The sequence below is a fragment of the Anser cygnoides genome, chromosome 2 (assembly GCF_040182565.1).
Source record: "Anser cygnoides isolate HZ-2024a breed goose chromosome 2, Taihu_goose_T2T_genome, whole genome shotgun sequence".
Lineage (NCBI taxonomy): Eukaryota > Metazoa > Chordata > Aves > Anseriformes > Anatidae > Anser > Anser cygnoides.
This window is the reverse complement of record NC_089874.1, coordinates 24,941,416-24,961,832: the sequence shown is the minus strand read 5'-3', so window position 1 is coordinate 24,961,832 and position 20,417 is coordinate 24,941,416. Positions and strand designations below refer to the sequence as shown.

Below are 20,417 nucleotides of genomic sequence, written 5' to 3'. Positions count from 1 at the left end.
CAAGACGACAGCCAGGCACACTGTGAGACCCACTGGAGATCACAAATGGACCTTTGGTTGAAAGGCTCTGGCCTTTCCAGTTGTGATGCTCTGAATCCTCATCACCAAATGCTAATGAGATAAAACTTCTGAATGATTACTGAAAAAGTGAAGCCAAAATATTTGGAATATGACTGACTGCTGTTTCATCTTAAAACATGAAGAAATAATTTAAGGTTCATCTGCCCTCATAATAGGTCACAACTTCCCTTCACCACAGGTAAGCAATTAGTGCTACAAAGACAATGCCACAGAAAGGTCAAAAAGCAGAGAGCTGGGTTGGGATTATGAAGTGTAGATAAATCCAATGAAGTCTTAGATGTCTTGCAAGCCAAGGACAAACCAGAAAGGCCAATCTGAATTTGAATTTCAGGTATCATTCAGAAGCTGGAGATCTGCTCTGGTTCAAGTCTCAAGTTATTCTTTTATTCAGGGAACAGTGGAATAGATAAACGCCTACTTTGAGAGAGCCCTCTCACCTGTGAGCTGACTTTACTATTCCAATATACAGTAACATGTTTATGGCAGCTAACAAGAGGCCCTAAAAAGGGATAAGGAAGACAGTCTGGGAGATGACAACAAGGAGATGTAGGCAGTAGGGCCTCACCTAGGCTGTTAAAAACTCATTGCCTATTCGGCCACATTTGTAAAAGCATGACAGTCTGCCCCTGAAGGCGTTGAATGGGATAACCGGTAACTGTATCAGAGAAGAAAGTGGTACTTTATTATTTTTTGGTCATATTTGCAACAGACCTAAGCACTGAAGGTTGCATTGCAAAAGCACTTGCTCATGAAGGATAGGCAAGTTTACAGTGCTGCCTACAGACTCCCGGTTCCTGATGCCTATACTAAGGAAAGAATGATTGAGCATGAGATGAATGGAAAATAAGCAAATACAGAGGATGAATAAACTTCTTTCTAGTGGTTGATTTAAAGTCACCCAAAAAATCTTTGACTTATTCTATTCTTCTGATCAACTAGCAGGAGAGTATCATAACTCTTTCCAATTCCTGAGATAAAAACCTACAGAAAGAAGGTAACTGAGCAAGCAACTTAAAATTATGTTAAAGATTTATATCACATAGCTGGAATTCAGATAATTGTACTGTTAGTATAGAATTAATGCTCTTTGTAAGTTTCAATCTGGTAATCTTCTGAGGCAAATGAAGCTTTAGTTTATTTGTTCCTTTCAACAGATGCTGAATTTACTAAATGGGAAAGGTTAGGCTGAATGAAGAAGAAAATAATCACCCAGGAATGAGGTATTTCCATTCATTTCCATTTGTATGCTGCATTCAGTCAGATTTACCCAACTAACAAGTGCAAGACCTTAAAATGTCTTCTTACAGACTTAAGTGGTTCACGAGCATTAGAGGATGCCAGTAAGACTCTGAAAATTTACAAAAGAAGTGTCACAGCCTGTACCTAAATATAAGCTTGAGTCTTTCAGCTCCAGAGACAGCTGTTCATTTGCAGTACCCTGCACAAAGCCAGCGGGACCACCACAACTTACAGTTATAGCCAAAGTACCACGGAGGACAACTCACAATAGTGAGAGGAACAGCAGGTAGAGTAATTCTCTCCATCTTTTTAGCAGTCTGTATTGAGTCAGACAGTACTGTTGCCAGTGCTAATAATCAAGGGCACTGAACTCAAATGAACCCCTCCAGATGGCTCCATGAGCTGGAAAGCCTCCGAATTAGTGTGGTTCTGATCTGGTCTGGTCTCCTCTGTCCCAAGAATCTAAATAGGAACAGACCGAGGAGCAGCTAAGTTAATTACTGCTGGGTTATTTTCTGGGCAAGCAATGAAAGTTAAGTGTATGAAAATGCTCTCAAGGCAGGTTACAATGGCAGAGACCCATGTGCACCAAGCACGTTTCAGTGCTGGATTGCTACGGAAAAAGTCCAATTAAAAGAAATTGCCCACTTGGTCTCTTTACTAACCTACTACTACATACATGTTGGTTTTTATATTGCTCCTATCAGCTTTTTATTGTTCTTGTACTGAGTGCTATATAACTGCCTTGACTTGAAACAGAGGGTGAAAAAACCTCCGACCTGCTTGGGTCCTGTACTTCCCAAAGTGAAGAGGAAATAAGATCAGGCCAAGCTGTCACTGACAAAATGAGAGGGAAATAGAAAGCTTGTTTCGTGCTGCTCTAAAACGCACATATCATGTGTGCAAGAGGCCTGAAACACACAGGATGTCTTTGCAGGCACTGGGAGTTGAGATAAAGCAGAGCCCCTCTCACTCCAGAGAGGGAGATGACCAGTCGGGTGCCCTCTCAAAAGGCACGCTGTGTCCTATGCTTCTGACCAGTTTCAAAGGGTCAGTAATAATGGGCAGGGAAAGGGAACCACAGAGGAGGTTACACACCGACAGCAACACACTCCTTTTGTTCCACAAGGTTGACGCATAACACCAGCTTTAATAAAAAACTGGATTCTGAAGCTTTCTTCAGCCAGGCTGAAATAACAATGGCATAGGGACAAACTCAGTCCTCAATGTCCTACAATCTTTGAAACAATCTCTGGAGGGAAGGTGGGGAAAGAGAAGGAATTATCACATTGTTAACACAGAAAATTTCTCTGCCCTCAGCAAGGAAATTTTTTTCTACCTCCTCCCTTAAGACTTTTTAAAAGTTATCCAGCTTGCCCAAGCCAAGAAATCCCGGGTCAGAGCTAAAATCTGGTAAAATAAATTTTAACAAAGGAGACTCAAATGTTTCAGTCACATTTTATTCTTACAAAAGAACAAGAAAAAAAAAGTTTTATTGCTTACTTTGTTACACTGCTTGTCTCCAACATGAGTCATATAATTTTCTCACAAACTTTTTGAAGTCAAACTTAAAAACTTCACTGTCTTGCCATACCATGTGTTCAGCATGCATTCACACCTCATGACAGTGTTTTGAAAATCTTCACCCATCAGATAGGTTTGGATATCAACTCTTGAAAATGAATTTTAATATGAAGATTTTGGATACTCTAAAAGCATGAGTTGCTTTCCATAGAGTTACTCTACTGTTCTTTGGACTGTGTGAAGTTGGTATTTCAGAGCCCTGCAGAAACAAAACCATCAATATAAATTCTAAGGCCCTAACCAACCTTAGGTGTTATTGCAGTCTTCAGACGAGTCGCAGAACCTAGTCACTGGCTGTACCATTGCAAAGATTTTCTATATGTCACCACGTTTATGACCACACACAAACCCAGTGTACTTCAGCAATGTAATAAATAATATGTGCTAGCTGCTAGCAAGCCACAGCCCGACTGGCCCCAGCTCCCCGGGGTGTGCTGGTATCCACATACAGCTCCAGTCAGCTACGGCAGCCATTCAAGGACAGTAAGTGCGCTACAGCATAGGGCCCTAAACGAGATGTAAATCTAGATGAGGGTCAATTAGCTAAAACAGTTGCTGATTTAAAAGTGTAGGTGACAGCCTCCTGAACAGAAGGCAAATGAGAATGTCTACGTGCTACAAAAGTATTAAAATTATGCACTAGCTTCCAATTTTATGACCTTTTTTTTCCTGTTTTCTTTTTTACTGTGTTTGATTCAACAAAATTACAATGTCAGGCTTTACGCTTATTGCAGTTAACTTCTATAAGCCCAGTGCAGTCAATTGAATGATAACCAGGATTAATTCAACTTGCTCTCAACTACAGAGCAGTACTTTGTGTTCACAATAAATTATTTAATCAGGGTGTACAAGTGAATACCATATGGCACAGGAACGGGAAATAAAGAACAAAGCAATGGACATTCACAGGTAACAAGTTTCAACTGGGCTTCCAAAGAAAACTTGTGTTACTGCACAGTAGCAACGGAAGGAACAAATATAGGCATCAAATAATTAATTCATTCAGAACTTGAATTTTTGGAAAGCAGCACAGTCAGACACATCAGTAAGCACATTGCCTCTAACACTAAAAAAATAATTATCAACAATCTGAGCATTGCTTATGTAGTTACTTCTTAGAACAACTGGTTTAGCACCTGTTCGTTAACAAGCATATACTTACATCAACTATTTAACTATATATAGTTAAATCAGCTGCTGGAGACTCATTTGATTAATCCCTTGGAATTCCTTCAGGATAACAATTTATTTTCAGAAAACAATTGCTGTGCTGTAACAGGTTAGGCATTTACGCCTGTTCATTCAGGTCAAGAGAAAAGTCTTACAGAATAGGAATAGTCTAAAAAGCATCCAGGACAATCTCGTTACTAAATACTACAAGCTGGTAGTATCTTTTTGGCTTACTGGCTTTACTTTTGGCTAGTAGTAGCCAAAAAGATAGTAAATCTCTTTCTCAGTAATTTTCTTCGCATGCTGCCCATCCACAAAAAATAAGCTTAGGAAAACATTCTTAGACCACTACGTGGTAAAAAACTGAGTCTACTCCCTGAGCCCTAAGTAAGGCTAAACAGAAATGTACGTTTCTATGATGATAGATGGAAAGAGAGGTTTCCTCCAGGTAAGAATGTACTGCACAGAATGTACCATTTCACAAAGTACCACTGAAACACTCCTGACTTAGTGGAAGAACATCCTTCATTAACAGCAAGAGAAAGACTTGATACTGTCCAACCTGATGAACAGGACACAACAACTTTAAAAAGTTACTAATATGACAAAATAACATTGATAACTTAAAGAAATTACTTGAAAGCAAATATTCAACTATGCAAAAGCTGGGCACAGAAGCCTTTTATATTGTATTAACAAAGTATTTAAATGGTTGGCTCCAAAATCCCATGCTATAAGCTTAGGGATTAAAATAAAAAAACATATAGAGAGTAGTTAACATATGATATTTACATAATGCAATTTAAAAAGAACTGTACAAATGTTTTCTCAAATTCAGAAACATACAAAAAAAATCACAATCTATGGCCATCTGTGCTTGCCAGTTAGAAGCCAGCTATAAAAATACAAAAGTATGCGAAAGCGACAGTTGCCAGTATCGCCACACAGTGCTTGTCCATCAAATTACTGGCAACCGCAAGTTATATTTGTGACACAGACACTGCTTACTAATTGTCTAATGCATTTAAGAGTTAAGGCTGACATTTTACATTTTTGTAAAGATTGGTCTTTAATAGTACAAAAACAGCAGACGTAGAGCTTCATGAAGTAGTGATTCTCATGTTTCTATGTATAGGATCCTAAATACGAACTACTTACATGGGATTTGACTTCAGACCAGTACTGTGAAATGCATGAAATATGTGATATGCTTAGCAGTAACAAACATGCTTAGAAAGACTGAGCATGGTGTTGGCAAGAGTCAGAACTTCTTCAGATTTGAATAGTAACACAGGCAGATTCACAGGTGTGTAACAACAGAAGACAAATTTCCTCAAAGTATTCTTTCTTTTTAAAGAATAACAAAATGATTGACTCTTCTCTATAGACAAATGGCATCTATAATGCTAGCAATAAGCATCCTATAAAAGACTGTAAGGAACAGAAAAATGACAAGCATTGATTTACCAAGCATTAGATACACAAGTTCCTCTAGATAACGGGGAGATAAATATGGCCAGCTGCATTGCTCCCTGAGCACTGCCCGTTTTGCACACACGGACAGGTTCTGTTGGAAAGAACTGTTGGAAAAATAAGCTAAATCAATATCACCTCTACATCCACATAAACTTCAGGCTGGTAGTTCTTTACATTAGAATACTTGACTTAGTAACTTTGTTTTAATTTCATTCTTAATGTAATAGATTAAATATTTTAAAAGAAATCAGTGCATATACTACTAGATCACCTTTATTTCCTAAGAGATGATATTACTCTAACCACTACAAGTCCCTATTTTAGGAAGTATTACCCTATTATAACCAATTGTAACTGACCAGTTTACTTAAATGTGTCACACTGCTGAGGTTTAAACACACTCTCCCCTGCCAGATGTGCAAACCAGATGAGCTACAATCCTGAGCAATCCACCCCAACCGTGAAGCTGGCTCTGCTGTGAGCAGGGTTAGACCAGACTACCTCCAGCAGTCTCACCCAACCCCAAATATTCTATCATTCCACGAATCTAAGGCAGGTCAAATAATGTATTTTAACGTTGATTTATTCTTACCATTGAATACAATTATTACTTCAGAAAGTTAAGAAGAATCTAATTGTAGGCTATACAAAATTGCACAAGTGACAGTCATTAAATATGCTGGTGTTTGTTAAAAAAAAAAAAAGCACACATTTCTACAAAAGAAGAACTTCAATGTAGATGCGGAAGCAGGGTGCTGGTGGAAATCTTTTCACAAAGGACTTGACCTTTAGCCATCAAACATACAGAGCCTATCTGCATGAGGGAATCATGCTAGCCTCCTGGAAAACTCATCGCCGGCACAGAATATGGACAGCCTGTCTTTGCAGATATAGCACATACTGTAGTATTCTGTATTTCTAGCTCCAGTTTCTGGAAAACAGTAACATTGTCTCTCCCTTCCCTGACTTCAAATCAGATCACACAATATCACATTTGTTTTAAAGCCATGAAGGATCCCATAAACTACTGTTACATCCTAGTATCAACATGGAAACTTGAAATTCTTCCTTCTTCCCACTGGGAAAGCATGCGAGCTTTCCTCTACCATCTTCCACCCCGCTTCAGTTTGATGTCAGCCCACTTCTCCACACTGTCCAGGTCTCTCTGAAAACACGTCCTGTGCTTCAGTTCATTAACTGCTCTCTGTAACTTGGCACCATTCCTGAACTTGCTGAAGGCACACTCCTTCCTGTTCTCCAGTTATTAATAAGAACATCAATCAGGACTGGCCTCAGATTCAGCAGGCGAGGAACACTACTGGCCACCAGCTGGACCTTGTCTTAGCCCTCTGAGCACAGCAGTCCCAACAATTTTCTACCCACCTTGCAGTCCACCTACTCAAGCCACCTATCAACAGGTTGGTTACAAAAACCTTGTAAATGATCATATCAGATGCTTTCCTAAAGTCAAGATAAACAACATCCACCGTTCCCTCCCTGTCCATTTAGCCACTGCAGAACTCCTTGCTGAGAATCAATGTGTTCATTGTAGAAGACAATTAATTTGCCCTTGATAAACTCCCATCACTTTCTTGTCCTTCATGTGCCTGAACATGGCTTCCAGAGGGATCTGCTCCATAATCATCCCAAAGACCACAGCTAGGCTGATATCCCTACAGCTCCCCACATCCTCCTTCTTGCAGATGGGTTTGATTTTTCCCCCCTTTCCTCCTGCTTATTTAGATTCTCATAATCACCATGATGTTTCAAAGACAGCAGGGAATAGCTTTGCAACAACAGCAGACAGCTCCTGTCAGTATGCTTGTATACACCACATTCAATCCCATAAATTTTTGTAGATCAGATTTGCTTAAGCAGTCCCTTCTGTATCACACATAATGCCTCATCCCCTCCAATTCTGCCATTAGACTCAGAGAGCCAGAAAGCCCAAGGACAGTCCTCATCATTAGAGATGAGGAAGACCTTGAATATTGCTTACACGTCCCTTTGTAACCAGATTTGTCAAGATTATTTTGAATTCTAAGCTTTTCAGTGTGTGCCACCCACTTCGGTTTAGCGCTGTATACACACAGCCCTGCATTCTTTCCACAGCCAATAATGAAGACAGAGTGACACAGCCCCCTGAAAGATTCTGCTTGAAAGACCACCCACCTTGAGATAAAGACATTAAAACAAAAATAATCCTAAGAGCAATTTTTCATTTAGCTGTAACCACCAAATGATGACCTTATCTACATCAAGTCTTCAGTTAGTTTATAAGATCAGATCAGTGTCAAAAAGTCTTAACACCACATTGACTCTCAGCAAGGAGTTCTGTCTGAATCAGCCCCAGAGAGGCACTCTCTTATCAACAATTGCACAGATCCCCAAGGACGGTAATATTGAATTTGGACTAAATATCAAATCATTTACACCAGCCTGTTTCCTTTAAGAAACAATCTTTTCCAGTGCTTTGAGACCTTCTGATGAGTAGAACCAGAGTCTTGCTGATGACTACAGCCTTGGTTATGGTTTATCAAACCTCATTGTAGTTTCCAGGGAGTCAGGGAAGGAGGGAATCAGCTGTTTCTCACAAATCATGAATACTGTTTAGAAATCTACAAGAAACAAACAAAACACACCTGACTGTTTTGAAGAAAAATACAGTCAGGCAATTGCTCCTTCTTGTGGGATATCCCAATCAATACACCATTCCTTCAGCTCACACAATTCATTCTTCCAAAATGTATTCTACATAGTCAACTGCATATTCTAACTAATTAACTTAAAAGACAACCATACCTTGAGTGTAGTGCTTTAAAGATGCAGAGACTGAGGCACCTAAGGACATGCACAGAAAGAATCTGTTTCTAAAGAGGCTTTGTCCAGACTTCTCAATGAGCTAATGCAAGAAAACTTAAATCACAGAAGCATTTGTCATTTCTTGTTTGTGTTGATGCTGCAAGAAAGGGGCTGTAGCACGCTGCATATTTTTCCTGACCTGCAGGACTCCTGCACCTCACAGCAGTGCACGTTCTTCTTTTCTCCTGCACTCTAACATTTAGTCTACACACTAAAGGAGGAAGAAGAGTTTATTAGAGCTTGGCTGAAAAGGACGGGAGGGAACACTTATTGCAAAAAACATCAATTATTGATTTACTTTGAGTAAATATCTACTGCTTATATTACCCCGAATCTTGTAAATTCAGCTTTTTTCCTCCTAAGAGAAATATATATATATAATAGCAAAAAACTTTTTGCATTAATGTAGAATGCATCTAGCTTTTTTTCCCCCTCTACTTCACATGTTTAATTATCTCTCTGATATAGATAATTTTTTTTAAAGATCAAAAGCCAAGCAAACTAATTTAAAGGTAGAGTATATAAAAGAATAGAATAAAGCACAGTAAGACCTGCATAATTTTGCTCACATTTACTTTCTCATTAAGAAATCTGAAAGAAAAAGGCACCTTTAGCACAAACAGACAATGTCTAAGTATGTCTTTATTGATAACCAACACAAGCTTATCAGCTTTTTCAAGCTGACCAGCAACATGAAATTGATACCGAATTTGAGAGGTTACATCCTTGGCAACAAGACAATCAGCTTCACAGCTACAGAGCAGCAGTTTAAATTCTGTTCAAGCTAACCAAGTAGTAACAGAGACTTCTTACTAATAAACATAGGTGATGCGACAACATCCATCCAGTTACAGAAGGCAATCTTTTCACCAAGATAAGGGTTGAGATTTTCAAAACAGTCTGGAGAATTTAGATAAATTTTTTAGAAAGATATTGGAAGAAGTTCTGGCCACCTGTGCGCTCTAACTCTGGGTAGAAACTAAATAAAGTTTCAATTCTTCATTTTAAAATAAATTAAGGTTCTGTTTCTTCTTTTTTAACAAATTGTAAAATACTTAGAACAAGTCCCACTCAGCTGCACTTCATCATTTCCCCCCCTTGTTTATATTAGTTTTATATGAATTCATACCATGTGGCACGTCTGGTACTGAATGGACAGAGTGAGAATAAAGCCCCCAAACACAGTAGGTTTGTGAGAGACAGCTCTGCGAGGAGCCGAGCAGATGTAAGGGAGGAACCAACTGCATGAATTTCATGCTCAGTATGCAAGACTTGACAGGCTTGTATTATTTTGACAGGCTTGTATTATTATTCATTTATTTATTTATTTTACACACACACTGTTGAATCGTGAGAGAAAACGTGGGCTCACAAAGGCATTGATATTGCTCACAAGATTCCAGACTATTTGTCTATGGACTTGGCTTTTTTTTTTTTTTTTTTTTTTTTTAAGTGAAATTGAGTTCTTAGAATATATTCCAAGTAACAAAGAAAATCTAGGAAACTCACCCCCCTTTGAAGAGTCTTGTATCAAGTTTTCCATTCTCTCTTAAAACACACCAAACTACACTAGCTGTCACAATATACTAACAAATATATGAAGACAAGGTTTTCTTAAAAGACAAATATCTACCATTACCTTTTAAAGGAAAATATACTTTCTCAATGTATGGTACTAACGTTAAGTCAGTTGCCTCACTTAGACAACATAAACGGGTTTAGGAACATTTATATATTTTTCTGCTGTTTTGTGGCTGGACACAGGAGACTTCCTCACAGTGAAGTAAAAGTTCAAGGATGAGTAAAAGCTTCAGAAAACAAAACTAGCATAAAGAGATAACCATTTCTGTTATTTCACAGCTTACCAGTAAAATCAGCTCTTTTGCAACTTACTCTGCTCATTCTCTGTAATACTCATTTTATAAATATTTGCACAGAAACATACTCAGTCCCAGAATCCCATCTCCTCTGCCTCTTCAGCTCTGCGAATCTCCTTGGTTCTTTAGCTCAGGATCGTAGTTTTAGAGATATGCTGTAATTTTGCCCTTGCAGTACAGTTTTCATCAAGTGCATGTTCTCCCCTGGAAATATCACCAAATGGTATACAACCTCTTTAAAATTATTATTTCTTATTGTGGAGAGTCTTAAAATTTCACCAAGTTTTGAGGTTTAGGAGCATGGTCCACAAGACTATCACCTCTTTGTTTTGTGATGAGGCAACATCTTCGGGTTATTACAATTGTGGCTTGCTTGCTTCCCCCCACGTTCCTGAGCTTGGTGTTTGGTTTCCAGACTCTCACGCTCTTCTGCCCAGCTGACAACTACTGAATGTGTTCTACCTGCAAGCTTCTGGGGGTCTCTTTATGGAAGAGGGGAAAGCAGAAAGGCTGACTCCATACTTCTAAAAAAAAAAGAATTTTAAGGAAACTTACAATTTTTATGCATACTTCCCTCCTTTTTCTACTGGCTGTAGGAAAGAGTTTACAACATCATGTGTTGGCCTCTCAAAAAAAATGTGGAAAATGCAGATTAAAAATTCTTTTAAGAAACAGGAAAAGAAGAGCCATCAACACAATATGACATGCCAGCACTTTGCAGTCAACATGCAAGCACTTCATCATGATAGATTTTAAGATCTATTTGCTTTGTTTCAATAGCAAAAGACTGCAATTATCAGATGGGTTTTACTGAACTGTGATCCCGTGTCTTTGCAAATTTGAAGTGTCACATCAACTGGTACTAGTAACTAAATGATTTCCAAACCAAATACATAAAAAAATACATTGAAATCTCTAGCTGTGGGGCAGAGATTTAAGACAGCCCCTTCAGCGCATAAAGTAGGATTCCCAAAGATTACGTTGCTAGTACATAACCTTATATTGCAAATAAGGCAAATTAACAAAGTCGAACCTACTTCAGACGCCTTTTTTCTTTTGTCCTCATTTTTATCATATTTTTCACTATTATGAAGAGTAGGATGTTATAGTAACCATATGTTAATCTGTAATTAATATCTCTGTAAACGAATATTTAAAAGCACCTACCTGTTAGGGTATTTCCTGTTGGGGAAAAAAAAAAAACCAACAAAAAACCCAACCAACACCACACAGGGGTTTTTGGTAAAATCTACATATGTCAAAAGGCCTTACTTCCCTTGAAATATCAGATGTACTTTATAGAAAGCACTTTAGGAAGAATTTGTGGTCCTGACGATCATGCTTATTTCCAAACCAGTATAAACAAACAAACTTGTCTAGACACTGTTCTACCAAGAGAAACAAATGTTGCAGTCAACTCTGTTTTGCTTTTGCAACACCCCTACTAAGAAAATAAGCAATTGGAAAGCAGACCATAACAACAAGGGAGAGACTAGTACCAAAATGAAGAAAGTCTTGATTAGAAGAAAAAAGCAAGCTTGTGCATTTTTTTTTTCCTGTAATTCCTTCTTTTTACACATGAAGCAGCAAGAAAATACTTGAAATTGCCTTTTTACAATGTAATTTCTTGTTTCATAGTGCTTCTAACAATACTGTGCTGTCTATTTCTCAATTTTTGTGAAATTCACTGGGCATCCTGAATTAATGACCAATTTTCTCTAAACTAGGTATAGAACAAAGGTTATTTTGAAGAGCTATTTATTTGTATCCTCAGAACAAAGCAAATAATACTTCAAACTTACTCTACCTTGCATCACTACTACAAGGAGACAGCTAGTTTAGAGCTCTGAATAAAAGGTATAGTGACAATAACATTTAAAATAAACAACCAAGCCCTGTATCAAAAGCTAGGATAGATCTCTGGAGTGAGTGAAATGGGGCTCAAACCTGGGAAATAAAAGAAAAATTGAGAATATGCCTAGGAAAAGGAAGAATCCTAGTAATGCCAACTAAAAAAAGGAGCTCTAGTCCAAGATTTCAATTCAAGTCCTATTTTTATGAGGACCCAATAAAGTCCAGAAGAAACTTGAACACAATGGAGAAAAATTAAACTTATTTTTTCTTCTTAAAAAAAAAAAAAAAGAAAAAAGATCACTGAGAAGACTGCAGAGAGCAGGTAGCTCTATTATCCAAGTGAACAATTAAGTTCTATTAAAAAACCTAGTCATACCATTTTTTTTCTGCTAGTAGAAGTAAAATTCACATCTTGAAGACAGTTTCACAGATTACCTTTCAGCTTGATATCTCATTCAAGCTTATTCATCATCCCAGCAGCAATAAATTATCCAAAATGCATTTACATCTCAGATGTACACAAATCTTTTCCATGATAAAACGCAGAGATATCATCCACCGTGACAAACAAAAAAATGAAGTCACACACAGCAAAGTAACACCTTGGTTTTTGTTCCTCTCTCACCTCTTGGCAATTTCTGCCCTCTCTGCTTTTACTCAAGAGCTTTAAAACAAGACATTTTCTCTCCAGGTAACATTCAGTCCTTGTATCTGTGGTTCTCTGCGACGCAAAAATCAGTCCTTAAGCTTACCCACGTTCATAATCAAAATACACAGAGGCAATTCTCCTGCTATACCACCTCCTACTATTTGCATTTACAATTGACAGAGATGCAAAGGTGAGAAGCAGATTAAAGTAAAAGATTAAGAGGAATGAGGAAGTGCAAATTCAGAAGGACCTCGGAGGAAAATTATCTTTGCAACATAAAAGAGGAATGCCTAGGAATTCGGCAGGATCCTCGTAGGTTTGTGAGGACCTTCATGTGTAAGAAAAAGGTTGCCCTCAACTAAAGCATCTTAAAGCCCTTGTCTTTGCTATAGCACTTTTTCACAGCTTCTCTGCACCCTCCTGCTTCTTTACAGATCCACCCACATCTGTTGAGCCAAAGCTCACCCACAACTTTCCAGGTGGCTCCAGAGATAGCCTAGGCTCTCCTACAGTTTCTTCCCCTCTTGTCCGATAATAAGTACACAGCTCCTTCACGTACAGATCTAGCCCAGCACCATTCCCATTCAGCCCATAAAGCTGCTCTCCTCCACAGTTTATAAAAAGGGAGAGTAATGCCAACGGCTTTTTGGTGAAATTAGCACCTTAAGATATGGTTGAATATGATTTCTTATTTTAAGAGAAAAGCAGAATAAAGAAACGTGGACTGAAAAGGAAATTCTTCCTTCCAGGATTCTGCTTAATTGCTTTTGGTTCAAGTTATTAGAAGCAGACAGACCATAAACAAAATGAATAGTCTGCACCTGAAAGCAAAAGGCAGCATGTTAGGAGGCCAGCTCTTTATTGAAATGTAAGGTTTAAATGTATTTAATTTGTCTTCCGTGATGGAAAGCTCACGGTAACCAGTAAAACACTGCCTTTTTTCCCTCCTCCTGTAAATGACAGGGAATTTTAAAGGGCTGTGTTTTACAAACACAATCTGTATGTTAAGTTCTTCTGGTAAATTAGACCTTTAATCACTGTGGTGCGTAATCATTCCATGTTTTGCTTAAGTCTTAATTAAAATAAAAAATTAATAATAATAATGAACAGCTTCTCTGAGAAATCCAAAATTTCTCCATCTGAAGAGCTCAGAAATGAGGATGTAAAATCTTTTTTTGCCCTCAAGAGAGTAATGTATAAAAAAGCAAACAGCAAACATTTTCAGACACTTAAGCAATGCTGTTTTAATTATGCACATCATTCTCATCTTCAGCCACCTGAAATATTCACACGCATGACCAGAAGACAAAATATGCAATTATTTCCTTTTACTATTCAATTTGTGAAGATAACTTGTCAAATTAGTTACACAACCTGTATTACTTGTCCACTGAGTGCCACCAGCACTTCCCAAACAAACTTCACCGTTCCGTCTGCTCAGTGATTCACTGGCATAGATCAAAAGCAGTCACACTGCTTATTCTGCACTCAAATATTTAACTGCACCAGACAGTTCCTTATTTCTTAGGGTTCTTCAACAATTACATGGTTTATTCAAACACCGCAGCAAGAACGTATTATAAATATATACGGAACTCTTGAAAATAAAAGCATTAAATAATGTATTTCTAACATTAGAAGCGAAATCCTAGACAAACTCAGAGAATTTACAAAGTAAATGAGTGTCTTTCCCTCACCCACCCCTTCCTACACTGAAAAAACATACAGCTGGGGAGCATATTGTTTCTACTCCCCCTTCAGTATTGTAAAATGGACCCTTCTCCAAAACTTGCTGTTGATAGCTTCGCATCTCTTAGTTTTACCAGTTGTAATCGCTGTGCGTTTCATTGCGCTGCAGAAGTATGTAGTGAGAATGCTTCTGTCAAATTGCAAGACAGTCTGCCTTCATATATAATTATATATTAAATATAAAATAAAACCATAATATTAAAAACAAATGATTGCCCAAATAGCTACTTTCTCACAAGGGAACCTGAGTCCCTGACATGTTCATTCCAAAGCTGGCAAACTACTGCTTATTGATTTGGAACTTGATCAATATAGTGCAACATCCCAACAAGAAAGACAGATACTAAGCTGCTAAATAAGTACATAAAATCAACAAACTCAGCTACCATAAGCAGTATCCTCTTCAATGTTACATGAGATTTCCAAGCAAACTGATACACACAGGCATGCACACACAAACACCACACTGACCACCATCCTCTCTTGTCCTTTGCAAAATCAGGTGTATCTACACTATTTCAGGCCATCAACAATATTCCAGAATCTCTTAAGCAAGGCACATAACGTTATCTAATCGATTTCTAACTTCACTGTATTTTGGGGCACCAATCAACTTGACAGCACGCATCTGTATCTCTGTTGCTGGCACATCTTCGCTCTTCCACCTTCTACCACAGTCAGCCCTGTTTCCCTCAACCAGCCAGTCTGACAAACACCTTTCCTGGATTCAGGCAAACGCTTTTCTTCCTCCAACATAATCAGTTCAGGATCCAAGGCAAAGAAATCCACTGAGAGACCATTTTAATGGGTAAGGGAAACAGACATTTATTGAGACCGGGTTAATATCCACTGCATTTATCTTGTGGCAAAGGACAATGGATGACTACAGATCTGGAAAAGGCAGCATGTAATTTCCTAGGTTTGACTCCACGTCTCCCTTGCTTTTGTGGGTTTGTAAAAGACAGAATAGCAATGCATGCTGCAACCATTTCATAACAAAGGATTGGTGTAGTCTCAAAAAGTCAGAAGGTACACACGGATGTTGGTGAGCCTATCAAGAGCTTACTCCATTTTCCAGGTGATGTACTGGGGAAGTTGAGCCCTGTTCTGACAGCCTGGAGTACACTTAGCACCATTCGGTCAAGGTAAGATTCACAACGCAGCTTCTTATTTCCAAAAATACTACAAGAGGACTGAAAAGAAACTGCCATTGCAGAAAACGTATTTGTAATAAGCTTCTCTGTAGATTTGTGTAGGGAGACAGCATCTTAAGAAGACATCAAGAAAAACAAAGTTCACACAGAACCAAATTTTACAGCTGCTACCCAACACCATGATCAGAAAATAACCACACTATTGCTTTACTGGAAGCTCATATTGCTTAAAACACACATAGTGAGACCTGGCACTACATTTAGAGGAAAAAAGGCCTAAGAATCCAAGTATCTTTTTAGAATAACAACTTCACTGTTAGCAGTGTACCTACCACCTTCACTGCACCTACTAGACTCTTACTGGCATCCCTATTAACAACTTTCATTCCACAGTTTATGTAGTGTCTTATTTAAAATTTATACTGTCATGGAAGAAGCATCAAGGTATCTGAAGTATAGCAATGCCTGTGCTTTTAGCACAGCAACAACACATACTTTATTATGTTTTTCCAGCTATTTAAACAACATTCAGTGGTTAGGCTCTAAAGTTTTTTGGACGCTTGTTGCTGTGGTTTGCAGAAAAATATTCAATGGAGCCAAGCAATTTTGGGAGGCATACTGATCATGCTGCTGTGAATGTGCTTGTATCCTTGAAAAAGAGAAAGGCAGCTGCAGGAGCAACTCCTACTTCCATTCTCTGCTAACACAATTTCTTCTTTTCTGCCTTTAGCAGTGACACTTGTCACTGGAAGACTGAGACCTAGTCTCCACAGTACAACACATTTAATTACACTATTCATGTGGGGGAAAAAAAGAAAGAAAAGAGGGAGAAGGGTATAGAGAATGCCAGTGAAATCTGAAATACTAACACTGCTTTTACAGTCCCTTGTCATGTAAAACACATATAGCTTTAAAGAGTTACAACGACTTTAACCACAAGGGAAGTTTAAAAGCACAGAACATTAAAGTCTTCAGGGATATATTTATAAGAACATCCACACATTTCAGTCAGAAAAGGCTAGAAGAAGTGCAACAGCATTGATGGTGTTCCTACTTAACAGTAAGTTAGTAAAACGTGCACATGTCTTTTCTGAAAGCTAGCAGGAATGCAACAGCTTCCTTCTTGAGCCCCAACTTCTGGTTCGCTTTTTAGAAATTGCCACTAATTTTCTGTGTTCATACCAAGCCAACAGGAACAGAAAAATGTAAGTTCTCTTGATAAATTATTCACTGTGGTTTGTAGTATTAGTAAATTTACTCCATCCATTTTCTTTGTGAACTACTTTCAAGTATTCTGCAGCAGAATTAATTTGTCAACCCGGGTGCAGCCAAACACAAGGCTGCCAGCACTACCAACCTGTCCCGGTACCTTTCAGTAGCGCCACGGTACGTTTCCTGCCCATGGCTGGGAGGTTGGAATTAGATGATCTTTGAGGTGCCTTCCAAATCATTCCGTGATTGCATGACTTTAATGATGCATAAACACCATTCTTGCTATAAGCATGTAAGAACGCCCTATATAAACCATCTACAAGAGTTTGCCACTGTACCTTTTGAACAGTGTTTCAAAAGAAACAGACACAAACCAAGAGTTACAAAGTTTTTATGTAACACAGCCTAACACTTCCCTGCCCAACTACGTTCTCTCTTCGATGGACTACATAAGCACGACGATGATGCTATTTCATGGTTTTATCTTTAGCTTGCCTTTTTGTTGCTTTTACCGCTGGTGACCACTGCCAAGCTGCGCGTGTCTCCTCAGTGCGGATTACAGGCTTACAGCGCTGCGAACCCTGCCACTGAGCAGCGACTGCTGGAAGGAACCAGACAATAGCTGGCATCAAAACGCCCCCTCTAACCTCACCTTACCACGGATGCCGTTAATTCCCTCGTCTCCCTGACCTCACCAAGGCTCTCTCTGAGGGCAAGAGGAGGTTCCTGCAGTGTGGGGTGGCCCCATGTGCGGCCCATGAGGCCAGCACCTGTGGAGCCAAGCCAAACCGAACCAGGACAAGCCAAGCCGAGTTGGTGCAAGGCTGTGGGCTGGCCTCGGACCCCGACAGCCAGCGGGCAGTGACAGCTGCCTGGTGCTGGTGTTATACCCCTCATAATTCAATAACCACTGGGAGCCCGTAATCCCCCCTCCTCCTAAGAGGCATTAGTAGCACGCTGAGACGCAGCTGCCGGCTCCGCAAACCTCCGGGAAGGTTCACAGGGAGTCTCCTCGGCTTTAAAGGCTCGGGGGCGAGGCGGCGAGGAGCCGGGCTCTCCTCCCGCCCCGCCGCGGCCACCTGTGGCGCTCCCCGCGACGTGGCCGTCCCCGGCCGCCGGCTGGCACGGAGAGAGGGAGGGAGGGGGGCCCGGGGCAGCACAAAGCGCACCCCGCCCCCGAGGCTTTGTTCGCCGCGCGTCCCCGCCGAGCCGAGCCGAGCCGAGCCGGGCCGGGTCCCCCGCCACAGCCACCGGCCCCGTCCCCTCCGCCTCCCCGCCCCCGCCCCGCCGCAGCCGCCCCCTACCTTGGCTTTCCCAGCCTCCAGCTTCTTCAGCCGCTCCTCGTCCTCCATGGCGCCTGTGCGGGGAGAGCGGAGCGTTACCGGCGGCGGGAGGCGGGCCCGCTCCGCCCTCAGCCGGGGCGCACAGCCTGCCTGGGCTGTCCCGTCCCGTGTCGTCCCTTCCCAAACCCGCCTCACGGCGACGGCAGCGGCCGCGCAGAGGCCACCGGCGCCGCCATCTTCATCTCCACGTAAACACGCGGCCGGGGAAAGTGACGTGGGGACCGCCCGCTCCTCCTCCCGCCGCCATCCCTCCTTCTTCCCTTCCCTTCCCTTCCCTTCCCTTCCCTTCCCTTCCCTTCCCTTCCCTTCCCTTCCCTTCCCTTCCCTTCCCTTCCCGGCCGGGTTTCGCCTCCCTGGCAGCCAGTCCCGGGCCCTGCGGGGACCTGACAGCCGCCTCTGCCCCGCACAGCCGCGGGCACCGCTGAGGGAGGTGGCGGAGGCACCGGCCCAGCCCCTCCTCGGAGGGGGGAAAGGCGGGGGGCTTCCTCGTCTCACACCTCAGAACACCGTTGGAAAGGCGCCTGTTATTTGGCGTCGCTTTAATACAAAATTTTGAGTTAACAATACCCGAGTTCTGCGGGTCTGCTGCCCTCCGCTGCCTCGCAGCCCAACCCCTGCGGCTGCGATGCTCATTTTGGCAGTTTCGATTGTCTAAGTGTTGAGCCTACACCTGGCTCCAGCCTCGTGCAGCGCGGATCTAACCCTTGGAAATACAAGAACAAGCTTTTTGAGTGCGTGTCACATTGTGTAGGGATGACAACAAAGGATGTGTAGTCCCCTGTTTAAATTAATAACGCGCTCGTCGTGTCAGCGAAGTTGCAATAGTTGTGCTTTAATCACAATGGGAATTTGGCACACAGCAATTAAATGCAAATACAATTCTATACCTCATCCTTCGATACAAAGCAATATTCTTTGTATTACTTAATTATTACTGGTTATTGTCTACTAAATGTGTGACTTGCATGGCTGATAGCAAATTTGCACTGGGTGTTCATGGTGCGCTTTTCTTTTCAGTTACCCACGAAGTCGGTTCCATTTCTGGTGGTGTGATGAATGGCACCGGTTTACACATTCCTGTCAAGCCTTTTTTGGTTGGTGTCTAGCAGCTGCATGTGAACAAACACGTGCTTTATTCTGCATTTGGAATCAGACTGCTTTAATAAATGCAAAATCCAAAATCTTTCTGAATATATTTAGATCTCAGCCCTGCTGATCTTTTTAACACAATTCACCTTTTCCACTTTCCACTGAATATATATGTATTTAAGAATAAAGTGTATGTGTTCATTTAGTACATGTTCTTTCTTTACTTGAGCTTTCCAGCAAAGACCAGACACACTCCAAAAAATGCCGAAAGAAAATAATATTTGCACAATGTTACCAAGCGCGACCAAGATGAAAAAATATTAGGGCTCCTAGCAGCAAATTACTGTGCCCATATTACTGCCCAAGTAAACTAAACCTACAATCAGAAATGTTTAAGAATTACCCTCCTAAAATATATAGTGTTTCATGGAAAAAATGAAATAATCTGTCAACAGATCAGTAGATGTACTGCGTGTTGGTGCATTTAAAAAATGATGTCCCCAACCTTCAGTTGAAAAGGAAATGAATACCATTAATGTCATAAAAGGAAAACACCAGCCATGGCAGGGAATTACAAACATCTGCACTATCCTTTGTTCCATATTTGAAATAAGCATCTGTTTCAGTTAAAGTTCTCAGACTGCTGTTTCACTACAGGAAAAGCATGTTAAAGAAAAAAGAAAAAAAAACCAGCACATGAAAATGAAATTAAGAATTAATTAAAGGGGAAACATTTTCATAGAAATACAAATTTGAGTTCTTCCCTTAAATAGTGTTCTGAAGTTAGTAAAATAAAGCACTGTATGCAAAGTCCCTACAAATGTAATTTTTATTTTTCCAAGCAATTCCAAAGGCCCAGAGACCCCTGAGGGAAAATTAGATCACCTTTTCGATATAAATGACATTCCTCTTGGGAGATGGAGGCCACCATCACAGAACTACCTGTTAGGTGTCAGTGAAATTTCACACATGCATGACACTATGATACTAATTTCTTTATCAGTAAACATCCCATTTATAAGATAATTACAAACTCCCTAAATCCCATAATTAAATGGGTTACGTTAATGCTAAGGAT

General features: G+C 40.3%; 1 protein-coding gene across 11 annotated transcripts in view; it reads right to left on the bottom strand.

The window, feature by feature from the left end:
• The window catches only part of AKAP9 (A-kinase anchoring protein 9), a 109,785-nt gene extending 90,949 nt beyond the window's left edge, over positions 1-18,836 (bottom strand). For 8 of the 11 annotated variants that reach the window (XM_048077500.2, XM_048077501.2, XM_066991704.1 and 5 more), the window contains exon 1: positions 18,212-18,616. In XM_048077500.2, the coding sequence (XP_047933457.2) occupies positions 18,212-18,259 (48 nt within the window). In that variant the 5' untranslated portion in view covers positions 18,260-18,616. The other 3 variants (XM_066991700.1, XM_066991702.1, XM_048077504.2) reach the window with 3 other exon arrangements.
• Between the last annotated feature and the right edge of the window lie 1,581 nt (positions 18,837-20,417).